The following is a 25,083-nucleotide window of genomic DNA, read 5'->3' as shown; positions in this document are numbered from 1 at the left end:
TCAACATCCTGCGAACGACCCATGTCGGAATCCCTTTCCATGCATGTTCTTCGGTGCGCCATCGATGCCGTCCATTTCTGTGGCCTCTCTATCCTTTACGATCTCCTCCGCATCATCTTCTCCGCGTTTCCTCAAGTGCTTCACGAGTCTGTAGACGATAATGACGACGAAGGATTCCGAATAGATGAAGACAGCATAGAGAGACGGGTAGAACAGCATGTCGAGGAAGAGGGGTGAATCGGCGAAAGTCAGGACCGTCAACGTCAGGGCCAGCGACACGTTCTGGGAGCCGGTCTCGAAGGCGATGGTACGACACTTGACGTGAGACTGGCGGAAGACGAGGGCGAGCCCGTAGCCGATGGCGTAGCCGAGCATTGGGAGGATTCCGGCGCAGAGCCAGAGCTGCCAGCCGACGTTAAAGATATTCGGGTTGAGGAGGATGGAGATAACGAACGTAATGACGACACAAAGGAGGGCTGCAACCACTCCAATCTGCAGCAACGAATTTTGAAAACTATGGCAAATCAGGGTCAAGAATGGGTATTTCTACACTGCATCTGTATGTTACACCTAATTAATGGTGCAAGGCAGAACTACACAGTATGTGGATTGCAGAATTTCTCCTTTACACAAGGTCATTCCGTTAGATGTATAGAGGATACTGTTTTGCACAAGGTTTTCATACAGCTGAACATACCGGGTTTGTTTTCTACTCACACAGGCATCATTGAACAAACATGAGGAAAAAAACTAGATATTAAAAGGCAATTCATAATATCTTCATCTTGAAGTTTGTTTAACATGTTCATGATGTTTGAAAATACAATAAAAGAAAGGAAGAAGTGTAATCGAATATTGAAGGAGTTTATCAACAAAATTCAGAATTCATAAAAAAGGAAATAAAACTAGGTGGAGAGACGGAGAAGCTGTTAGGGGAAGGATCGAACGAAATAACTGCAATGACAGAAAATACCACATTCCTACCACATTTCCGGTACTGGAATTAGTTCTTTACCCCATTGTCAAATTTCCACCTTAAACGCTAGAACGACTACAGGGAGTAGTACGAACCAGAGCCAAGTAAGAATCAGAAACACAGATTGTAATAGAATTCCTCCCAAATCTTACATGAACGTGTAGCAGCATCTTTTGGATATCTTAAACTGGAAAAAGCCAAGACACATAATTATGAATGTTTTCTTCTTCTTCTCCTCTATTTTTTTTTTCAACGATGCTGTTTATGATTTTAAGGTTAAGGGCACGTTAAAACGAGTTTTTAAAACAGGTAATTTATTAAAATTATGTTAAAGACGATTATTTGCTCCTGAAGACTTTCTTGAGAAAAATAGTTGACGTATTTTAAGCTTGACCTCCGTCAATAACAAAGTATTTTTTATGTAAAATTATTCAAATAACAACAGCAGCGAAACTAAACAAACTCAAAACAATGGAAAGTCATCGCCTGTATTATGCACGTTTGGCACAGAATGATAATTGTGTATGTTTACACCGCACGCTCAGGAATGTGAAGACTTAGACCCCGTTTACAGTGCGGGGCTGGGCCGAGCCCAGCCTCAATTGCGAGGCCGGGCCCCGCAATTTTGTCCGTTTACACTGCCGGACTCGGCCGCGCTTTTGATTCAAACCTTTCAATATTTTGTCGTAGTGGCGCTCTGCTTGTAAACAAATGCAATTTGGTATTGTCTGGTTTTCAGACCCTTTGCCAAATGAATTCCGTGGTGACGAAGTCGCCGTTCGGGCAAAGGCCTTTGACGAAGGAAAAAATCCTTTGCAGGACAAAGCCATCTTAAACTATACTAGTTTTCGACATTGAGGGGGTTAATATCCTGAACAGCGAAATAGTACAGGCAGAGGGTTTGGAAGCCAAACTAAAATTGGCCGCGCATTTGGCCCAGTTTACGTTTACACTGAGAAAAGGCCGGGCTCGGGCTTGGCCGCGGCCGAGACCACCTCCAGAGCGAGGCCAAATGCGAGGCCAATTTTGGCCTCGCATTTGGCCTTCAGCGCGTTTACACTGAAGCGGGGCTGGGCCGAGCCGCGGCCGAGCCGCGGCCGAGTCTCGCACTGTAAACGGGGTCAGAGACGTGTCCAGTGCATGATTCTTCCCTTTATTTTTGATGAGTCAGTATACAAATGATGCACAGGACAGAGTGGATCGGTGAGAATTGGATGCTCGAGTTTAACTTTGGAACTGTTAAAACTCACGAGCACAGCGAGTGGGTTTCAGACTGTTCTAAAGTTAAAACAGAGCATCCAATTCTCACTGATCTACGAAATAGGCCAGTGTATCATTTGTGTTATAAAATGGGCCTGTAAAGTCATGACGTACAACCATTTTTCCCACCATGAGTCCGATACACCTACAACAACATACAAGACTTGAGCCACGGGTTCGGATTTTACCAGACGCATGGCTCATTGTGGATCAGTAAAAAACAAAAACAAAAACAAAAAACAAAAAACCCAACCAAAAACAGTTTATGACAATTGACCAATCAGACTGCAGAGATTCTAAAACCCATTTTATAATTAATTTTCTTTTAGTGAATTCACCTCCCAACCCATGCAAGGCTTCCTCAAGAGACTTACCCGCGTGACCCACTTGGCCAGCTCTTTCTTCCACCAGCGGAGCAGCACTCCAAAGGCGGCCGGTATCAGGATACTGACGAGAGTGGTGACAATGTTGACGTAGGGAATGATGGCCGTTTCGCTGGTCCACACCCTGGTATAGATGAATAGGTTGAGGGGCATCATCCCGATGGCGACTGCGGTAGAGATTGTCGTCATGGAAACGCTGCACATAAAAATAAAAAAAGACTGAATATTAGAAACGTCAGTATCAAGCGCTATATAAGTGTTACTTATCATTATTATCATTATCATTATTATCATCGTTATTGTTATTATTATTATCATTATTATTATCATTATCATGATGATGATTATTATTATAATTACGTATCATTGAAAATTCGTAATTTATTATCTACATTGATTCTGGCCGGTGATTGGTCATAATGCAATCACGTGACAATAAATGCAGCGAGGATCGAAATTGTTGTCTGGAGCGCGTGGATGAAGTAATAAATTCCTGACTGTGCCCGACTGCCGACAGGGCTAGATGAGAATGAAATGATGTGTTTTTATGGAGACCATAACATATTTGCTGTGTTTATCATTGTCACATAGTTCTTGACAGTCCTTTGGCGTTAGTTACCAAAAGCGCTCAGCACTTTGGGAAATATCACTCTTGCCGAAGATATAATTCCCGCGCGAAGTCAAGTCTTACATTAGGCCTACACTTCTAAAATGCAATATCTATGAATACATATATATATATACATATATATATATATATATATATATATATATATATATATATACATACATACATACGTATACCAATATATACGTTATACAGCTCTACTACTGTTTCTTTGCCACCTCCGCACGCATTCGTTTGCAAAAGCCAAGGTACTATACTCTGCTTCACCAGCCCGGGACAAAGACCATGCACGATAAAGCCGCAGGTTCAAAACACGATAATACAGGCATCGATCATGTACAGTACGATGTTGTCGGGACGTCATGTTGAATTCCCTGCCATCATGCTGTTTAATGATTCTATTCTGTCGCAAATAAAGAGTATTCTTTCCTTAGTGAGGCGACAGCTTGCAGGTCACAGGGCAACAGGGGAAAACAAAGTCTTGAGAAAATATCTTGGGGAAAAAAAGAGTGTCAAGAGGTGGCCGAAATGCATTGTAGAACCAGGAAGGAAGGTGGGAGGAGTTACCTCCCTGCGTAGAATGCACGCAGTGAACGATATGGATGAGAAAGCGATTGCAATACGAGGGCGCGTGTTCGGTTGTAATGTTCAAAAACTTAAAAAGGGATGGTACAGTATTGGTGGAGATGAGAATTTGGCTTTTAACTTTTTGCGAGATACCAAGAAAACACTTGTGAAATAGTACAGATCATATCATTTTAAGAGGAATTCAAAGTTTATTTGATGAAAATTGGGTTTGGAATGACTGAAACATCCAAAAACAAAATAAAACAAAGCGATCGTAATAAGATGTGGGTCCCACACTTTATTAGAATCGCTCTGTTTTGGATATCTCAGCCATTTCAAAACCAATTTTCATCAAATAAACGTTGAATTCCTCATGGAATTACATGCTCTTTCATATTTTATAAGAGGTTTCTCATTATCTCACCAAAAAATTTTAGAAACCTGAAATTAGGTCTCAACCAAAACTATACGATCCTTTTAAAATTGCACCTTCATTTTCAGTCATTAACTGCAGTACTCCGTAGAAAATAGTTGATAATGGTTTGCATCAGAATGAGGTTTTCTGTTTTATTCTTCTAGGACAAGATATTCTTGTTGGTTTGAGCAAATGCAGTGAGATGGATGCATGGCAACTCTAGCTTTATTCGTGCTAAAACGTGACAATTTTACATATCCATTGCATTTAACAAGAACACAAGAACATTTTTGAATTGAATGCTCGGGTATAACAGAGACCCAAATTCATTGCAGACAATCCTTAGAAAATGAAATAAGAACTACTTACATCCTGATATTCTTAGTTATATGAGTTAGTGGAATTTCATCAATAGAAATTAAGATGTTAAACTGTTATTTGAATGATCATGTATCTATATTTGCATGACTTCGTAAGGCAGTCTGCAAGGGGTCTCGCACAATGATTTAGACTTGGGCCGTTCTGAGATTCATGTATTCATTTGGAAACTAACGTTTAGACGAATAAGACATGTGGGGCCTACGTTAAGGTATTCATGAATTATGTTTTATGTGGGTAAGGTATACGAATTGAATGTTCCCCAGCTATCTACATGTAGATTCTTTCAAATATCTATTTACTCTTGGCTTTTCTCTAGCTTGCCAACGCAACTGACTACGAATTACAGCAATGATAATGACGATAATAGAAGTGTTTCATCATTATCAGAAACAATATCACTGACATTTATTATCATTATCGGCGTTATTGCTGGGTTGTTACTCAAAGAAGGCCCAGACTTTTATTGGGGCGGGGGGGGGGGGGGGGGGGGGAAGATACCTCAAACATACGTCCCCGTCCGCCAGGAAGGTGAACAGGTTTGAGAGGGTACCACCAGGGCAGCATGCCAGAATCAAAACCGATATGGCGGCGGCCGTTTCGAGTTGGAAGGCAAGGCCGAGGCAAAACCCAATGAGCGGCATCAAGACGAACTGGGACCCCATCCCGATGAAGAATGCCACCGGACGGCGAAACTGCACACATTGTACGTGTGTGCGTTTGTTTGTGTATGTTTTGTGAGTGTGTGTGTGTGTGTGTGTGTGTGTGTGTATATGAGGGAGAGAAAAAGAAAGAGACAAAGAAAGAAAAAACATCATTCATCAACAGAAACTATCGGAAGATAAATTACAAGCTACCATTCCAATACTGTGTAGGCACGTGATAAGCATACAATTAACATACCTGTAGAGAGAACGCTGACAATTACTGCCATATGCTCAGATCTATGATTAATACTCAGGATCTGCTTCGTATGAGCTCCATATTCTTTTATTCTACAAAAGGCAGCTTCGATTTTGGTCGGTTGGTTACTGAAATCAACCTTCCATTCTGCCATTCAAGCATTAAGCATGCACGGAAAGCACTGATCCTTGTGATCCCATAGCCACAGTATATGTTGAACATTTATCTCTACCGCATTACCCACTTCAAGAAGTCCTCCGGATAAATTTTGAGTTTTCTTATGCGACAAAATGAAATAAGGTGCCTTTCAATCATTAATTTAAAAAAAACACGAGACGTATATTGATTACTTGTTAAAGTTCGATCCCACGAGATCGGACTACGTTAGATCGGGCCAGATCGCCGCTGTATATGCATTGCACGTTTTCTCACGATGCTATTCGAGAGTGACGTCAAAGGACTACAACGTTTTCTCTCGCGGCTACCAAGTAATGCTCTAATGCTCTGAACATCTCACTGTACTCACGTGCGCATTCATATTTTTTTGTTGTTGATTAAGCAATGATTTGCGATATAATTTATCATCATGACTCGTTTCCACCACCAATGTACGTACCCTCCCTTTAACTCTCCCTGCAGCCACAAACATTGATATCAACACATTGAGACTTTGACGGTGTTTATCAGAATGTAAAATTGAAAACGAACCGTTTCTTTAAAGTCTTGAAGGTCAATTGCCACGCCCATTGAAATCATTAGGAAGACCAGGATAAGAATATTCAGGACTTGCGTCATCAGCGTCAGATTCACTCCACCGTAAGGGGGGTCCTCCATCGTACTATTCGCAGTCGTGTACTCCATCGTTGTCATGGTTGTGGACGTCATTTTCAATCTCGAGGTGTGCCCTGGATAGATAGGCGGGTTACAGCAATCCTCGTTATGTTGGCTTACTTGGTGAGAAACGTATGGGACTACATGAATGAGCTGATATTCAGTTAAAGGGACAGCAATGCATCGGTTGAGGTGATAATTCAGCTTGTAACTTTTTGCGAGATATTTAGAAACCTCTCTATGAAATGCTGAGAAGTCTACAATTTTAAAAGAAATTCAAGGTTTATTATTTGATGAAAATTGGTTTTGAAATGGCAGAGATATCCAAAAACAAAGTGAAACGTAAGAATGCTAATAAAAGTTGGTTCCATCTTTGATTACGATTGCTTTGTTTTGGATATCATAGCCATTTCATTACCAATTTTCATCAAATAAACTCTGAATTCCTGTTACAATTATATCCTTTTTTCATAATTCATGAGAGGCTTCTCATTATCTCAAAGTGTTGTCATCAAAAAACGTCGGAAACCTCAAACCCCATCTCAACCGAAACTGTACCACCCCTTTACACGCTATTTGAGAGTGCTGGGTATGTTCTGCGGGTTTCCTATGATAATGTTGGTCGTGGGTCTACGTCAGTATTTTTTTTTTCGGTATCTGAGTGTCTAATTTCGTGTATGTGTGTATGCGCGTGTGTGTGCGTGCGTGTGTGTGTGTGTGTGTGCGTGCGTAAGAACGCCTCAAAGAGCTCATCCGCTTTTCCTAAGTGCCATCAATTTGATTTTTGTCCCAGAATAAATTTGTTTCAATTGATAAGACTCTCTAAATTCAGCGACGCATTCCATTTTAGGCTTTGTAATCACGTTCCCATGCAAGCAAGGGTCCACATAATGTCTCACTCGTTGCTCAAAGCCAAAAATCGTCCTAACCAGTGCCGTATATAAAGAGAGTCTGGCCAACTCAGTTTTCGCTTACGAGTTTTGAAGCCTGTGATTGGTCAAAACTGGTCCCATTAATCTTTATGGAGCCATGTTGTTACCAAGTGCGCTCAAACGCAGTGCCCATTGTTCACTATACCCCTTATTTGGTAGGTTTTCATTATTACGTCTGAGCGTACACGCTATCCCTGTAACGCGTAATCCACGCTGGGCAACGACATGGCGTCCAATTTACGAGTTGGCCAGACTCTCTTTATATACGGCACTGGTCCTAACCTTTCTGTTGCCAAGGTTTTCACATCTTTTCCTCTTTTGAATACGAATTATCGGGGCAACGTCCAGCGGAAGGAAATGAATGGGCTCTTCAACTGACTTTTACACTGCAACACTGTGCCTACTTCTACAATATCCCTTATGCATACACATCCTCCTCGACACAGGAGTGAAAAAAAAAAACTAGTTCATGGTCAACTTATTAAAGGGGAAAATTTGTTTAGATATACCTCTGTCTGAACCCAAGTAAGTTCCGGTTGTCTATAGACATGAAAGTTGCGTGCCAGAATTATTGGTCGGTCGGTTTACCACGAGTACTTTTAATTTTACCCACTTCATTTCATTCACCTAATACAGAGTGAGCCTCCACCAGCTGAAAATGAATTGAATACAATAAACAACATAAATGTGAAATAATGAAACGTACAAAAGAAGAAAGACTGTGTATGTGTTAAATGAATACACTAAAAGTCTAAGTTTCTAAATCTTGCAAACGAAATGCCAACTCCTAGGACTCTTACATAGCAGTCAAATGAAAGAGGAAAATCATAGTTAAGTTAGGAAGTAGAAAAAGAGAGAAGAATTTCGATCTCTTTTCTTTGATAGGATTAAGTCACAGTTTGCAGTTTGCATGTATGCATTTCCTGAAACTATGTTTTGTTTTATTGTAAAAAAAAAAGAGATACATTGATGCCGCTTGAATGATGCAAAGGTCATGTTGTACTCTAAATGTTTATATATGCAAATGTCATAATATACTCTATATTTTTGTCGGAAATGAAATAAGATGAGATGAAATGAAATGAAATATGCCAAATTCCTCACTAGAGAAGAAAGAGTTTGTCTTGATATCAGACATTGATATAACGCTCGCTTGAGTGTATATATATATATATATATATATATGAAGAGTTTGTTTGCAAAAGCCGATAAGTCCATATTTGCCAAATGGAGATATTTGCGATTAAAGGTCAAGAAAAATAAAGAGAATGATAAGAAAATTTTTGCTTCTTTTGACCATAACTTCAAAAATATACCTTTATATGGAATGACCAATATATCATTTGAAAGGTATGATTTTGTATTTATGACAAAGACCATTATTCAAAATCTTCGAAAATGGACTTATCGGTTTTTGCAAACAAACTCTTCATATATATATATATATATATATATATATATATATATAAACCAAAGAAAGAGAAAGTAGCTCAAAATAAAGAAAACCAAATCGGAGGCATAGACCTACCGAATGAAACATCAACAATGATTACCCCGGTGAAATTACAAGAAAAAGATACATCACCAAACCACAGTACGTGGTTTCATAGATTTCATTGCGGATGTCTGTGACGTAGGCCCTATTATATTGTGAGCTCAGTAATAACCGTTTTCTTGAGAGTTGAAGCGACAACGAATTTGAATATACGAATACTACAAAAACACGATTGCGTCACCGAGAAGCGGTGTGCATAGATCCTATAGCTCGGACCATACGGCAGTGGAGACAGCAAGCTTTATAGTCCATGGGCCAGGCCAGATATTGGTACCATCTGAGGTGGCAAAACCTTTTTGGTGTCATTTTGTTTGTCGGGCATAGATATGCTTATCAAGCTATGATAGCATTTCCAAATGAGTAGCTTAGTCATAGTAAATGAATTTTTAACCAATTTGGTCTCGTTGTTATATCCCTATACTTCTGAATCGAAACTAACCGCCATACAAAGAAGAGCACTGTCTTCTGTATGTTCCATAGAGCTGTAAAATGCAGCTCTATGGTATGTTCACAGGTGTTCTGTTGTAAACGCGGTGCGCTTAGTCTTTATTCAAGGCAGCGAAGGGAATATCCAAAGGTTATGATGTCCACAGCGCTTAGTCTTTATTCTAGACGGCGAAGGGAATATCCAAAGCGTATGATACAGTGTATCCTTTTATCTAAAAACAACAACAACAACAAAAGCAATTCCTCGTGAATTTTACCGTATCTTTCAATTACTTATCATTTTCCGGCGAAAACGCTCCGGTGAAAACGCTGATACCACGCTAATGTCGCTTCATTTCCCTCCAACAATGTAAGATAATGCAAAAACAATGTACCGGTACACTACGATACATTATAATGAATGATATTGTAAATGAACAGAGTGATTTTTGGTTAAAACTGATGTATTTGTTGATAGGGTAGTATAAAAACAGTATAGATAATCCCTTTTATGAGGAACTTTAGATATGATAACGGTACATTGGTCTAGATAAAGAACTAAGCGCACCGCTTGACAGCTGTGGACATCATAACCCTTTGGATATTCCCTTCGCTGCCTTGAATAAAGACTAAGCGCACCGCGTTTACAACAGAACACCTGTGGACATACAGAAGGCAGTGCTCTTCTTTGTATAGCTGTTTAGTTTCGATTCAGAAGTATACGGATATAAATACCAGACCAAATTGGTTTAAAATTCATTTATTATGACTAAGCTACTCATTTGGAAATGCTATCATAGCTTGATAAGCATATCTATGCCCGACAAACAAAATGACACCAAAAAGGTTGTGCCACCTCAGATGGTACCAACAACCCATTTTTCGGGTCTTGGCCCATGGACTATTAGAATGACACCAAACGCGGCGACTATCATTCTAATATTACAGAAATATAGGCCTAAGCGATTAAACTCGAGTGTGCTCACCTTTTATATGAGCTTTAAAATGATAATGTATCATACATAACGAGTGGTATTCTAATATTGCATACAATAACCGATCAAAGCGCTGAGCTTCCTTATACACCATTTTGTGAAACCATTAACATGATACTAGACATGGCGACTGTTATTCTGATATTACGGAAATGAACTTGATCAAAGTAGAGCTTCTGTAAGAATATTGTTCAAGCTTTAAGATGATCCCAAACATGACGACTGTTCTTCTAATATTACAGAAAATAAGATCGATCAAAGTCGAGTTTCCGAACTTGTGCTGAGTAATTGGTATAGAAGAAAGGCGTATCTGCAGATACATTGTACAGCATGGGTTATACATTTTGCATACTAAATCTCTTTGGTTATAACATTTCTTCACGCGCGCCCGTCTGTATACTCTATACTAGATATAAACGCATGTGTTTACCGCGCGAAGATGCTGATTGGTGCATTGCTTTAAAGGGGAAATCCAGTCCAAAATAAATAAATGTATAAATAAGTATCTGATAAAAAAGAGTCAAATCTTACAAACTCAACGGTAAAATTTGACTGAAATCGGATGAAAAATAAGGAAGTTATGACATTTTGAAGTTTTGCTAATTTTTGCAAAACAGTTCTCGTACAGGGGATGTGAATATGCAAATGAGTGAGCTGACCATGTCATACCCTCACAATTTTTCATTGATCGTGTACAAAGAATGACGAAAATTCAATGTTTCTGTCATTGAAGTCTGAAAAATGATGTTATTCTTGGTTGAATAACTTCAGAATAGTTATTTCATTTCGTTTCATTCCATTTCGTTTATATCATTTCCATTTATCAGTCAGATATATCAGGACTTATGAGCCTCGGGCATTATTGCGTTTGAATGAAAAACTGGAAATGTCACAACTTTATGTACAAACTATATAGGGCAAGTTGTGAGGGGATGACATGCTCACTTTGGTTCAAGAACTGTTTCCTGAAAAACTAGCGAAACTTCAAAATGCCATAACTTCTTTATTTTTCACCCGGTTTCGATCAAAATTTTACCATTTAGCTCGTAATATTTTACTCTCTCTTATCAGAAAAACTTATACTTGGACTGGATTTCCCCTTTAAGGTCCTTACCTTGTGTAAGAATATCCTTATTCAAGCTTTAAGATGATTCCAAACATAACGACTATTATTACAATACCACAGAAAACGAACTTTGCTGGGTAATTGGTATAGCAGAATTAATGGCATATCTGCAGATACATTGTACACTGTATCTATGAGTTATACTTGAAGAGTTTACATTTCTTCATGCGCGCCCTTCTGTTATATACTCTACTGTATGATAAACTAGGCAATGAAATACGGTATCTTATTTACATAATTTTTGCACAGCTGCATGCAGTCACCAGCTGTCTGAAGTACCTCTTCAATCCTCTCTTCCATTTCTCTTGTTCAGCGTGTAGGCATTCTCTCTCTTTCTTTCTTTCCTTTCTTCCTTTAATTTTGGTTTTGTCCCATTCCTTTCAATCATATCCCCTCAGTTTAGTCATGTTATGTTGTTGTGTCTCTGTTGTTTGTTCCATTTTCTCTGAATTATTTTTGTATTATGTGCCTGTAATTGCAGTAAGTATTTTTGAAGAAATTCTTGAGTGGTCCACAGTGTACAAGCATTGTTTTTTAGTGGACCTCTCAGTTCTCTTTTTTTTCCTTCTAAACATAACTAAATTTGTATTTTCAGGTATATACATAATTTATCTTTATTAGTTTGTTGCTTATCGTTTATTTTTCGTACTTTGTAATGTATATAAATGTGCCATTAATGCTAACCGACCTTTCCTTGAACCGGGGAGTTTGAAAATTGTCAGCAAATACGTCTTTGTAATAATTTGTAAGTACATGCTTTTTTTAACGATATAGTTTTTGTTTATGGTGCTACTCTCTTAACTTTCCTCTTGACCTTAAGGAATTTGCTGTCCTAGTCTAACGCCCGGGACAATAAAACCATCCTGCTAGTCAGCTATAAACCTTCCATCTCATAATATATTGTGTGCTTTCACGAATCACCGCCCCCTCCCCCTACCCCCACCAAAAAGAAAAAGGAAGAGGAAGAAAAAAAACGCTTCGCGTGCAAAATGGTAATACATACTGTATTTCACAAGCCGGGATCAAGGCCGGGAGGCAAGCAATTCTATAGCCCTTTTTACACTTGTGTTTCTTAACCCCGGACTTTCTCTGACCCAGGACTATCGTTAGTCCCGTACCAATTTTTTCAGCTTTTTACACTGGCCAATTAGTCCCGTACTCTCTCTTGTCCGGGGCTAGGGAGAAAACTGACCTTTTTACACTCGTATATCTTAGCCCCGGACTTTCCAAACCATATGAATATTCATGATTACGCTGTGTACTGTACACGTACACGGACGCACCGGCAGCACTTGATTACCTCGTTTCTGATTGGTCAGTGAGGGTCGGACTTCGTCTCCGTCGCTTAGCCCAGGATCATTTTTTCGTTCTGTTTACACTCACTTGCTTGGCACCGCAATTGCGGTGCTAACCCTGCTATTTTGGAGGGCCAGATAGTACCGGACTATCGGTGGGGCTAGCCCACTTTGGCAAAAACGAGTGTAAACAGAAAGTGGGCAAAGGATAGTCCCGTACCAACGGTGGGGCTAAGGCCCCCCCCCCCCCCCCTTAGCCCCGCCGTTGGTACGGGACTAAGCAAAAATTTCCAAGTGTAAAAAGCCCTTATTGTAAATACTGGATTGAAATAGAGAGAAGAAAAAAAAATCGGAGGACATGGCTCAGCTTTTACCATCCACCATTTTCTCTTTAATGTGTGTTTTTTTTTCATTCACGAAGTAGATCTACCGAACTTTGGAGTAATAAGTCAGAAGTTGAAGCTCATATTCCCTCGCCATGTCTTTTATTAGTCACATTAATATCACAGTAATCGCAAGTTATGCTGAGTCAGGGAGGTGTGAGTTTCTCTCTCACACCTCCCTGGCTGAGTCAAGAGGAAGGTGCATTCCAATATCTTTTGTTAAACATTTCAGTACTTTAGCAATGATTGATTGATGAGGTCATCTGAGGAGTATTGGTTTGGAAGGATTTTCTTTTTTGTGGGCGTTCCCAAGTAATCTGAAGAAAAATAGAAAAAAGAATCGTTAAAAACATATGGCATGTTTCTAGGTATTCGTTTCACCGCGAAAGTGATGTTGAGGGTGTCATAAATCAACACAAATCAAAATGCATTTGGATTTCAGGGCCCCTTTAACTATTAACACAGAATATTGTGGCCGAACTGCACAGAGAGTACCTCCTAAAGTGGTCCCTAAGCTGGCCATGCACCGCTTCGTCCTTGCACTACTATTTTGTAATAGGCTTGGACCGTGAAGAGAATGGTTGCCGAGCCGCGCCCCCGGCCCGAGCTTTGGTTCAAACGGGGCCCGGGATGAGTATTTCTAGGTGTTCACTGCCCTCCATAGTATTTTCATTCTACACATTAAATTTTGATGATCTTAACTTTATAATAAAACATGTCAATAAACTACACACGCACATGTGTACAAACACTATAACAATCATTTAGGTGCGTTAACTTCCAAATTTTCTCGAACTTTGAAATGTTGCAATGTCTCTCCTCTCTCTCTCTCTCTCTCTCTCTTTCTTTGGGTGGATGCATTTTTTTTTTTTGTGATGGAGGTGAGTTGGAGAGTTTTGGTAACACCTCTATAAAATCTTATGACGTTGTGAAGGATAAATGTGCGTAACATTTAATTTTCCCGTATCGGCAACAAAACACTGTGACAAGGCATGCCTCAAAGGGAAGCGAATGGTAACAATATGTTCGCTCTCTGATTAGCGTGTGGTTATGTGTCTTTGTGTGCGTATGTGTGTGTCTCATGAATGGACAAAACTCTTTTCTGTCCTCACGGATCAAAGTAGCAGCAGTTTCTGATTTTAAACAATGGTTTTTCTCTCGAATTCAGAAATATTATGATCTGCATACGTTCAAAGGTTACTCAAAGTCGATTACACTTGTGTTGAAATCTTGCTATCTTAATCGATCAAAGTGTAAGATCTCAACTGCTTTTGAATAAGATACGGACAGGTATATACACATGGTATGTTTCCCGTAATGTTTTATGTGTCACTTCAGAGCGCATAAGCTACAAACTTTACGCTAATAGTAAATAAACGCTTAGGAATGTTAAAATATTAACACAGGATTTTTTCCACACAAAAATATAGTCTGAGTAAAATCCTTATGGTTGGCTGCTGACGCAGAATCAGCAGTAGAATGGTATAGCAGCTGTCAGGTTTGGTCGATCATTTATCACGGCCTCGACATAAAAACCACGAACTATCCGTTTGAGTCACGTGGCCACGTGTGTCCTTGTGCAAACAATTTGCTCATATTGAATTTCAGATTTTGTTCATAAGGCGCGAGAACATGCCTCAATGGTGTGTGAGTGACAACTAGTGAAGTTTTCCTGCCATTTGCAAAATAACTGTCCTCTATCTCTAGATAAAATTATGTGAGATCATCTCATATCTGAAAAGAATGTCTTGCGAGACTGAAAAGCAACAAATTCAGAGTTTATTCATTGAAAATCGTTTTTGAAATGGCAGAGATATCCCAAAACAAAGTGGTCGTAATAAAAGGCGGGGCTCACCTTTTATTAGGACCACTTTGTTTCATTTTGTTTGTGGATATCGCAGCCATTTCAAAAGCAATTTTCATCAAATATACTCTGAATTTCTTATAGAATTGTATGCTCTTTTATATCTCGTAAGTGGTGTCTAATCTCGCAAAATGCGTCCCCATGCATGTGAACCAACATTATACCATCCCTTTAACAGAATACAAACAGGGTAATGTGTTTAAACACGGAGGAGAGACAGGAAACAAAAAAAGGAAGCGAGGACACAGCTATGCAAAATAAAAAGCAAACAAACAAAATAAACGATTCACACATGCACACTATCATACCCAGATAATCTTAAATTAAGTCATCAAAATACAATGCTATTTCTATAGATGACTTAACCTTAATTAAGTAGAACCACCCCAAAACACACACACACACACACACACACACACACACACACACGCACACACACTTACAAACGCACACATACAAAGAATTTGCAAAATCATTTCACTTTGATCGGTCTGATGTAAAAAAAGCTTGTGAGATTATGAGATTTCGCAAGTTTCCAGAAACAATAATATTAGACCAATATTAGTTTTCAGCTAAGTCATGTGTATGGACAGACTATAGGTTTCGAGGTTATATTATACTCTGCTAATCTTAGTCAACGTGCAAAATGAACGTGTATAGGCCTACATGATCAGATGATGTAAAATTGCTCCTTAAAGCGTAAAAGAAAATTAAGAGGCAACCATTGGCTGGAAAAACGCAAAAACAAAAAGAAAAAAAGGATGGTGCTAACATGATCATGTAGAATAAAACATCACTGAATATATGAAAGAGTAATGTTAGGCAGACATTTGTGGTTAACCGTATTTTGATTATAAATCACTGGAGAAAATAAGAAAGATCATACGGCGTTTATTTTTGATAGAATTGCAGCGCAACTTAATTCCCTTGCAAAGTCTTGTAGCTTTATTGTAATATCGATTAATCAACAACAAAACTTTCGTGGACATCATTGTTAATACTGAAAAGCTTACCCCGGGTAAAGACGGTGATAAATGATACATTAGTTCTGAAAATATGAAACCGCAAGTACCGCGCTAGAAAGGTATGTAGAAAGCTCGTTTTATCAGAGTATAGTGTTTTTGCGTTCACGTCATTCAGATTGATAGTGAACCAGAAGATTTTTCTTATGAAAAATGTTAAGAGGAAACATTCCTAAAACTCGCGACGTGATAAGACGCACTCACAACGTCCGCGTTGACGACTACCTAGATTGATGAATAAGTGAAAGCAAGCATATACCATTGAAAGCAAATTTTGGAGAAGTCAATCTAGATTGATCCATTTAGGAGACCAAGTCTGAAACAATAGAGACAGCAAACGATTTGCGTAAAGGCATTACTCCTCGAATTATTCATGTAAATGATATGATAGAATAACCACCTAACATAAACTCTCTAGCAAGCATCGATGTATGAAAAGCTAAACACTTTACTAACAATATGTAAAAAGTTTAACACTTTCGGAAGCAATAGCACTAATAGTCATACGGATACGTACCGGTGCCTGAACCCGTCGATCAAGATGAACACTGCGGAGCGTCTGTGTGACTTCGCTTCCTGCGCTCACTATATTGGCCTCAATCCCCGTCACGGTGTGATGTCAAACAAACACACAAAAACACACACAGTGACAATGTGGCAGGGGGTGTGTTCACGCCGCTCATGTGTATTCATTGGACCAGACATAGAAAAATATACATGTATTTTATATAATATATACAAATTTGTCTATGACAGTCGAAGAAATGATGAAGCGACCTTTAGACTTTCAATATGTACATAAAAATAATAGCTCTCACTCCTGTAAATAAAATGGACTCACCCTATTTTCGTACAATGTCGAAACTGCTAAAGATGGATTAGAAGGAAAGTTCAACGAAAAATAAAGCCTGTGAGTTTAACGCAAACTTTGACATTGTGGAGACGTTCTCCACAGCTTGCACCTGATCATAATAGGGGTCAGATGTTCTGGAGCCCGTTGTATGAAACTATGGTAACTTTACAATAATCTATTATAATTCTGTAATCAATATCGTAATCACCATACAATTTCTTGGCTTTGATTAGCTATGGAATAGTGTTGGTATGGTAGTTTCAGATTGATTTCAGATTTAATTACTATCAAGACTAATTTTGTAAAGTTACCATAGTTTTATACAATAGGGTTTGAGAATTTAGCGCCGGACAGGCACACTAAATGACGTACTTAATAGATTGAGCAGAAAACCACATCTAACGACCAAACCGAAACAAGCTCATTTACCAGAAAGACCTTGAATCTTTTGTGTATTTCAACAGATCGTTACAGTAAATGAGGCGGGGCTGTATGTTCGAAGGGCTCTGATGTTACGGAGGAAATGGCGCCATCTAGTGGCAACACATGATAATGCCTCAAAATTTGAGAGTGAGTAACGCAGTTCTCAAAGAATAAGAATATCTAGGTGTGAGCTCCCTGATAAGACTTACTTAGTACGTGTAGGACTGGTATTGAGCTGAAATTTGTCACGCAGTCACTGTATCAACAGCTCCCCAATCATTGAAAGGTTTTGTACAAAGTAGGCCTACATTATTTTGGTAATGGGCAAGAAGGTGATTTTAACAATGATAATTATGGTCTTATTTACTCGAGGTATCCACTTCGCTGTTACCTTTGGTAAGTCGATATTGTATTTCATTATCTCTATGATACTCTCTCTCTCTCCATATGTGACATTTCTTTTCCTCTCACATATAACCTTTTCCTAGCATATGTAATCACTCAAAAAACGCACACACACACCACCTCCCTGCTCACACGCCTATACCCCCACACACAGACATTGACAGACGCACAAAAAAACCATTATCATTCATACGCACGCACGCACACACACTCATACACTCACACACGTACACACACACACACACACACACTCACACGCACATATTCTAATCAATCTTTATTCTAAGGTTACTGCCCCGTTAATCTAATTCTTATTTGTTGATGAGAAAGAGCTGCATTATCTAAATTAGTACAGGTAATTATAAGTTATGATTTAATATATTTCCCCCTCTTCTTTCTCGTGTATCCGTTTCTTTTGTTATTTGCTAGTATCAGCTGTAATATGCGACGCTGTTTGTTTTTTTCTCAATCTATGTACTTCATATCTTCATGTTTCAACTTATGTATTTCATAATTTTATATTGTACTGTATTTGTAATTTTCATGTTCTGGACCCCAATAATCTTTTTATTGAAAACCAGCAGTGCCATGTTGGCATTGCTGAATATATGGGCCATCCAGCCGTTGTTGTTGTTGATTTTTTAATACGGAAGATAAAATCAATCAATCAAACCCCCATCTCACTTTTATCTCCGCTTTTACTCCGAAGCAAATCAACTGAGGCACACACAACGATCTCTCTTACCAAAGAATGGAATTTATTGTCGCCAGTAACCGATCTCTTCTGGCGCTCACAGAGCAAGGCACATTTCGGTAGGAAGATGAAAGAATGCACTGAATAATGGGACAAATTACATAATAGGCACACTGTAAACTTTTGTTCGAGTTGTATCAGACTGAATTACACCGCTTACATAACGTGCCTCCGTCAGGAAGTCATGTTTAAATATAATAATATATAAATAAGAGTCACCTTAGTACTATCTGTTCATAATGGCATTGGTATTTGCTGGAATACAATACAAACCCTCTCAACACGCCAGTAGTATGGAACAAAGACAAAGTCTGAATACAACGGCACTATTAGCAGATCACGTGTCATTCACACGATAAGTTAGTTATCTCATATCACTGTTATGGCGAGTGTGTTCAACACGAACGACACGAAATGGCCTAGCAGTAACAAACAACGAACACATGAGTTGCTTAATTAGATGGCAATGCTGAAAATGTATATAAAAATGGCAAGTTAACAAAGACGTTTGTGACGAATATTACAAAATATGACAAAAACGGTATCAGGCTGAATAGAATGATAGTCACACATATTATTACAGCCCTGCTGGGCTCGATAACAATGATTTGATTTCAATGGAATTTGATGAAAACTGTTCACATATGTAGTTGGCGTTTACATTGCATATAAAAAAAATGTATCAGATTTGCATGAAATCACGAAAGACGACGGAACGTCAGTTTATAGCTTACATAATACAAAATACCTTTAGACTGAAAGACACGTCGATCTTTTCACATCGTGTATCACGAAGTACACGTCCGAGTACAAGTAAAAACATACAGGACAAGCGTCGACTGATTCGAAAGAGGATTTCTCCTTTAGAACTATGATTATATAGGAATGGTCCGTATGAGGGACTGCATGCTTGCACACAACTTTGGTTCATCTTTGTCTCCTTTCTGCGTTCAACGTGTACACAGTTTCAGACATGAAAGCATTAGGACCTCATGGAATGTTAAATATGGCTTGTTACATTTCTAGAGTACTGAAATTCTCGAATTAACCATCTCCGTGTCCACACTGACTAAAAAATCTCTTTTAACTACAGGTAAACGTTACGTTCATGAAAGACGCCCATAAGCTGAAAGCATGTATACAGTGAATACACTACAAAGAAGTAAAAAAGGTAGATACGTCCCAAATACCCGATTCTACACACACACAAACTATTTTACAACTATGATAATTTTAAAATTTGTAAATATCATCCATATCCCGACTCGGCATACATTTTTTGGCTATTTGTTAACTTGATTTCAGATTTTGTTCATAATATTCCACATCAACAGCAAATTGAAATGAATCGCTCAAAATATACAAAATATACACAAGTGATTGTTTTGATCGTATTCAGATTGCGCAAGACGTCCGATTCACGGAACACTACTGGACTTACAAAATCACCGGTGGACACCATCAATACTGGACAATGTCATCACTTCTCTCTGGTTCTGAATGGATAGAAAAGGCTCATAGGTACTAACTGAAAATGATAAAATCACCCCCTTGGACAAAATATTCAGTAGTAACTGAAAGGTGATACAAATAAGCTTATGAACTACAATGATTGTCTCTAGGTAGAATAGGTGTTAGACGTGGCTATGTCGAGTCGTTTTTGTAAAATGTTAATGTCTTATCAACTATGACAGGTACCACTGCCGCGTAGCATGACAAGAATATTTAATCATCTGAATCAATCAGAACCTCAATGGGACAGAATCACATGTAGAACATTATACGGATTTGATTGGTATGGCTGCCTCCAATAAACCCACAAGAACTGTACAGAAGGAAGAACACAGGCATCTTGCCAATGATGCTATGCCTTACTCGTGCGATTCAGGATTTTTTGGACAACGTTCTCCAGTTTGAGGGCGGGATTGGACTTCGAGAGTTTGCTTTTGGTACTTAACTCGCCTGACAAGTGAGGGCGCTTTGCACTGACACTGTGCTGCGATGAGATTTCCGTCATGCTCATTTCCTCTGTCATGGGCATGGCAATGGGACTTGCATCCCCGTAGAGGGCGCTGCTTCTCCCGCTGTCATCACAACCCTCGTTGCTTTCGGTGAAGTCGGTAATACTGTCGGCAGGAACAGGTTCAGAGAGTCCCTCAGAGTCAGCAATGATCCTCTCACTGTGGTCACCAGAAAACATGAACCGTTCGGGAGACGATCCTGGCGATCCCCCGTTCATGGTTTCCTCGTGAATCACCAACTCCCCTTCCTCTGTGTCCATGGCGTCAGCATCACCGTGCGCCCCGTAGCCACTCTCCTCCTCTGATGATGGCGCTGCTTCGCCTCTTCCGAAGTAGTCTGTGACGTCGGTGCTGGCAAGGTGGTCATGGAGGCCGCTCATCTCGGACCCGTTCGGGCTCGAAGCGTCCGAGTCAAAGTTCATGAAGAGCTCGACGTTGCCGTCAATGTGAGCCTTCTTGTGCAGGCGAAGGTGTACTTGCTGGTTGAATTTGGCCGGGCAGATCTTGCAGTTGAATGGTTTATCACCGCTGTGCAGGCGCATGTGAGTCTTGAGGTTGCTGGTGCTGCTGAATCGCTTGTCGCAGACGTCGCACTTGTGTGGCTTCTCGCCGGTGTGGACGAGGTGGTGCTTCTGCAGGTGAGCGAACTGGGTGAAGCCCTTACCGCAGAGCTCGCACTTGAACGGTTTCTCGCCCGTGTGAACGCGGAGATGGACTTTCAGGTTTGACAGTTGCCCAAACTCGCGGCGGCACACGTTGCATTCGTAGACAATCTTGCCGTTGCGGCGTGGAAGCTCGTAACCCAAGGCGCGGTGTCCATAATTGGGGTTGCTGCCGCGTCTGGTACGCCGAGGAGCGTCGTGTTTCAGGCTAGGGTCTACTGACAGGTCGGACATACCGAAGACGCTGGCGTCCAGTACGGCGGCATTGGGAAGGATTTTTGGCTGGATGGGGCGGTTCCTGGAAGCATCGAACGACGACGGGCTGTCTGCGGCATGGAGGGCGGTAGTGGACGGGAGAGTAGTGATAGGCTGTGAAGGAAGCATGGTCAAGCCAGACGCTGTGGTGATGAAGTTGGGAGACATCCCGTAGACAGGAACCGGCATGACCACGTGGTGACCAGAGAACATTCGTGCTGCTTGAACACCACCGCGTTGTCTTGAGTGCACCACGGCACTCATAGGGGCGGTGGTAGAAGTAGGACTCGGTGGCTCTTGCTTGATGTCAGTTCCAGGGGGACTGCTACCAACTCGCTGAACGTACGCGACGCCCGACGGGAGGCTCTTGTACAGGCTTGGATCTGGCGCCACAGCCAGGCGATCGGACGGCGCGCGTGCGGCGACCGCACCAGCTGTTGTCTGGTAGGAAGACTCATGATTTCTGGAAGGTGACGAAGAAGGTGGCTGGCTCGTCCTACGGCTGAAGTCAAGGACGCCCTCAGAGGGGGCTGTGACGCAAGTAGGTAATTCTGAAAGGAGAGCATGGAAAGGACCACCATGATTACAATCACTAATGGAAATGATAAGGCATTCGGAGACTAAATTCTAGACAAACAATTATGCTGCAACAATGAAATCCACTACTCAGTACTTCAAAAACGTCGTTGGGCGCACGTAGTACAATTTCAGCTCCCTCTCTATCTTACAGTATGTCACACTGACCTGGTATTACAACAGCCTTGATGAATGTGAATTACTTCAATCTAAACTAGGATCTATGAGTCAGATATGTGCTTGACAAGACAAACAGGTCTATCTACCCTTGTTATCAAGTGAGCACTCGTTTATCACACAATGACTTTACAAAGTTACAAGGCCTGAGTTCTCCAAACTTGACAATTTACATGTACACACAGGACCTCTGAATACTTTCATAGATGAGAATACTCACTCTTTTTCAAGACTGGGGAAAGCTGTGACGTCACTGGCTGCTCCAGTCGTTTGGCGAACTCGGTGCAGTACCAGACGAACATCTCTTGACCCGCCTGGACGTCTTTAATGGTGTAGAAGAAAATGTCCGTCTTATACTGGCAGGCGACGAGGTTCTGCTCGGCCGACGCGCTGGCGGGGCTCACGTATTGCATCCAGTTGCTCTTGGACTTGTCAAAGCCATCGATGTAGTGAACGAATTTCTTCTGGTTGTAGATCTGTTGGCGATAGAGGGCGACGTATGTGACAGGATGAAGGTACTTGTATTGTCTCGGAAAATCGGTTACCAGTTCAACAATGTGAGATAGACGCGAAGATTGATGGATAATAATAACTCTATTGTACTTTATGACTTCTAAATTCACCTGCCATAGTGTAACATCAGTTAAGTACATTGTGAGACATTGGGAGAACAGGTCCTTTTTCGTGACCCTTCACAGCTGCACTGAATGGCAGTTTGACTGAATACCCACTGTCTGTCATTCAATAACGTTGAATGTCAGTCTAATTGATCACTCCCGAACGTATTGCAGCACAGATCGCAAAAATTTCACACGAACATGAACAAATTCAATGATCAGAAATAATAGCGTTTTGCCAATGCCATCTGAAATGTGCAACACATATCAATAAATTGATCAGCAATCATTCATAGTCTTATTCGTTTGATTTTGACTCTCAACGAATTTCCAATGCTGAAATATGTGTTCTTCATCTATCAAATTTGCTCTGGTAAGTTTTGTTAAAAGAGAAACCAAAGTCTGTAATGCAGATGCCTGCTAGACTCGCCCTGGATCCAGTTGCATGTACTGCTTTTGTAGGTTCTAATTAACAATATCATTATTATCCCGTCTTATTTAAAAACAGGGTAGACTTTTCAGAGCCCAGGGACCTGTTTTAAGGGCCTGCTGTAAGAGCTCTACAAACCATCATAAAAATGGAAGGGCCGGGGGGGGGGGGGGAACTTACCCTCCAGTAGTACTTTTTGTTGGCGTCGTCTGGCACCTCCTCCTCGCGGTAGATCTGACCGGCCAGAGGTCCGAACCGCGTACCTTTCGGGATGTTGGAATCGGCCAGCACGCCCACGATCTGTAAACAGGGATAATAAAAGAAAATTGCAATCAATGTCTTCTAACTGTAATGATATCCTTTTGTTTCTTTATCTCTCAAATACAAATTTATGTTATGAAACGCATACGTTTTCACATTATCCGTCGTAAACATTTTGCTGCTGGCACGCTATGAGCACGCGTGCGTGACAGTTATACTAACAAAACACTAACATCTAGCGAAGCATTTAATGCGATACCAAAAGATAACAGCTAGACGGCAAAAAGACACACATACACACAAAAAAAAACCCGACAAAAACTACAACTGTCTGAGAACTGAAAACCTAAACAAGAAAAAGAACCAAAGTGTTGTTCGTCTCTCGAGTGCCACGTACCGAACGAGGAAATGCTAGAGTAACCTTCCAAAGTGGGAGATAATTAATTAACGTGCCCACATAGTTGCGGCAGGTAAGGGAAATTATGGCTATTGTCTACCATTTGTCTCAAAGTGAAATCGACAATAGACTAAGGAATTTTTTCGTCTTTCTCCAAAATGCGTTCAGTCACGCATGCGTACTTGGTAAACTGCAAATTCAGACGAGTAGGTGGACGTTCTAAGAGAAAAATTAACCACCATGAAGCCTCTATCACCTGTATATAGCCTACCATAATCGCAAGTTCTTCTGTACGAGGCAACTCCTTTCAAATCCTGTGTCACATTTCAGATATAAACGTCAAGACAATCAAAATGCCTCACCCCAAAGACCTCCACCCAGTAACTACAAGTAAAGATCACAACATTATCCAAAATCACGATTTTGTCCCGAAGCTCGTTTCACGTATAGGATAAAAAGCATCGCTTTAAACAACTTTAGACAAGCGGTGTAGATGTGAATTCCGAGACCTGTATAGCGCGATTGCTTTAAAAAAAATGTGATGAAATGATCAGAATGTGTCGCCAAACAATCTTGTCATTGTCATTGCTATTGTGCCCGAACCGCCGACACCCACGAGAAGCTGAATGCACGTTGTGGGTTCGGGAGCACAGACGCGTGATAAATCAGTCCGAGGTCGCAATGTGTACCATCACCGACAAAGGACTGAACATTCCTACGTATTTCAAAAGGCTATTAAAGGACGGCACGGTGATAATGGGGAGGTGAAAACATTTTTGAGTCATGTCTTTGCCCAAATGTGTGCGCCACATTCCTTCGAGTCCTAAGCAAAGGGTCAGCACCACCATGACCACCAGTGGACACAGGAAGGTATCAACACTGAATAACAGATGACCACTGACCTTCTCTATACTTTCCACGATTATGTCGCACTTTCGGCGGTGACTCATTTATTTATTTATCTATCTATCTATCTTTTTTGTCAGCACATAGTGAGTAAAGGTACACCTACTGCCGACTGCAGCTCACACGATTAAAAGTTCTCATATAAAAATTATTATAATATCATTTTTACACTCACAATTCGGGAGCATGTTTGCATTTACCATGAAAAGTGAGAGTACCCAATAAAGGCAAATAAACAAATATACGACAGGTGTTTGAATGACATCGTAAAAGTATTATCAGATATATAATATATATAATATTCTCATTCTATAGTTATACGTGTGTGTGTGTGTGTGTGTATCATGTGTCTGTCTGTGCATTATATAGACTGCAATGAATATTCTGAGGTTGTGGAGTTGGATTTT

The 25,083-nt window shown here is 40.3% G+C and overlaps 2 protein-coding genes across 3 annotated transcripts in view; both read right to left on the bottom strand.

Moving 5' to 3' along the window:
• Positions 1-8,269, bottom strand: LOC139717792 (ileal sodium/bile acid cotransporter-like). Its single transcript, XM_071629292.1, has 5 exons — positions 8,239-8,269; positions 6,219-6,415; positions 5,109-5,302; positions 2,611-2,815; positions 1-492 (listed from the first exon to the last, which is right to left on the bottom strand). The coding sequence occupies exons 1-5, from the start codon at positions 8,267-8,269 to the stop codon at positions 1-3; spliced, it is 1,119 nt and encodes a 372-aa protein (XP_071485393.1).
• Positions 8,270-18,391: 10,122 nt separating this feature from the next.
• The window catches only part of LOC139717763 (PR domain zinc finger protein 1-like), a 54,284-nt gene continuing 47,592 nt past the window's right edge, over positions 18,392-25,083 (bottom strand). For both annotated transcript variants that reach the window (XM_071629266.1, XM_071629265.1), the window contains exons 3-5: positions 23,293-23,412; positions 22,286-22,541; positions 18,392-21,863 (exon numbers count right to left, since the gene is read on the bottom strand). In XM_071629266.1, coding sequence (XP_071485367.1) covers positions 20,239-21,863; positions 22,286-22,541; positions 23,293-23,412 — 2,001 coding nt within the window. In that variant the 3' untranslated portion in view covers positions 18,392-20,238. The remainder of the gene's footprint in view (positions 21,864-22,285; positions 22,542-23,292; positions 23,413-25,083) is intronic.

Source organism: Diadema antillarum, unplaced genomic scaffold (genome assembly GCF_040938485.1).
Source record: "Diadema antillarum isolate AM-2024a unplaced genomic scaffold, OU_Dant_1.0 scf00000082, whole genome shotgun sequence".
In the NCBI taxonomy this organism is placed as follows: Eukaryota; Metazoa; Echinodermata; class Echinoidea; order Diadematoida; family Diadematidae; genus Diadema; species Diadema antillarum.
The sequence above is the reverse complement of the archived record's forward strand: the minus strand, read 5'-3'. Positions and strand labels throughout refer to the sequence as shown.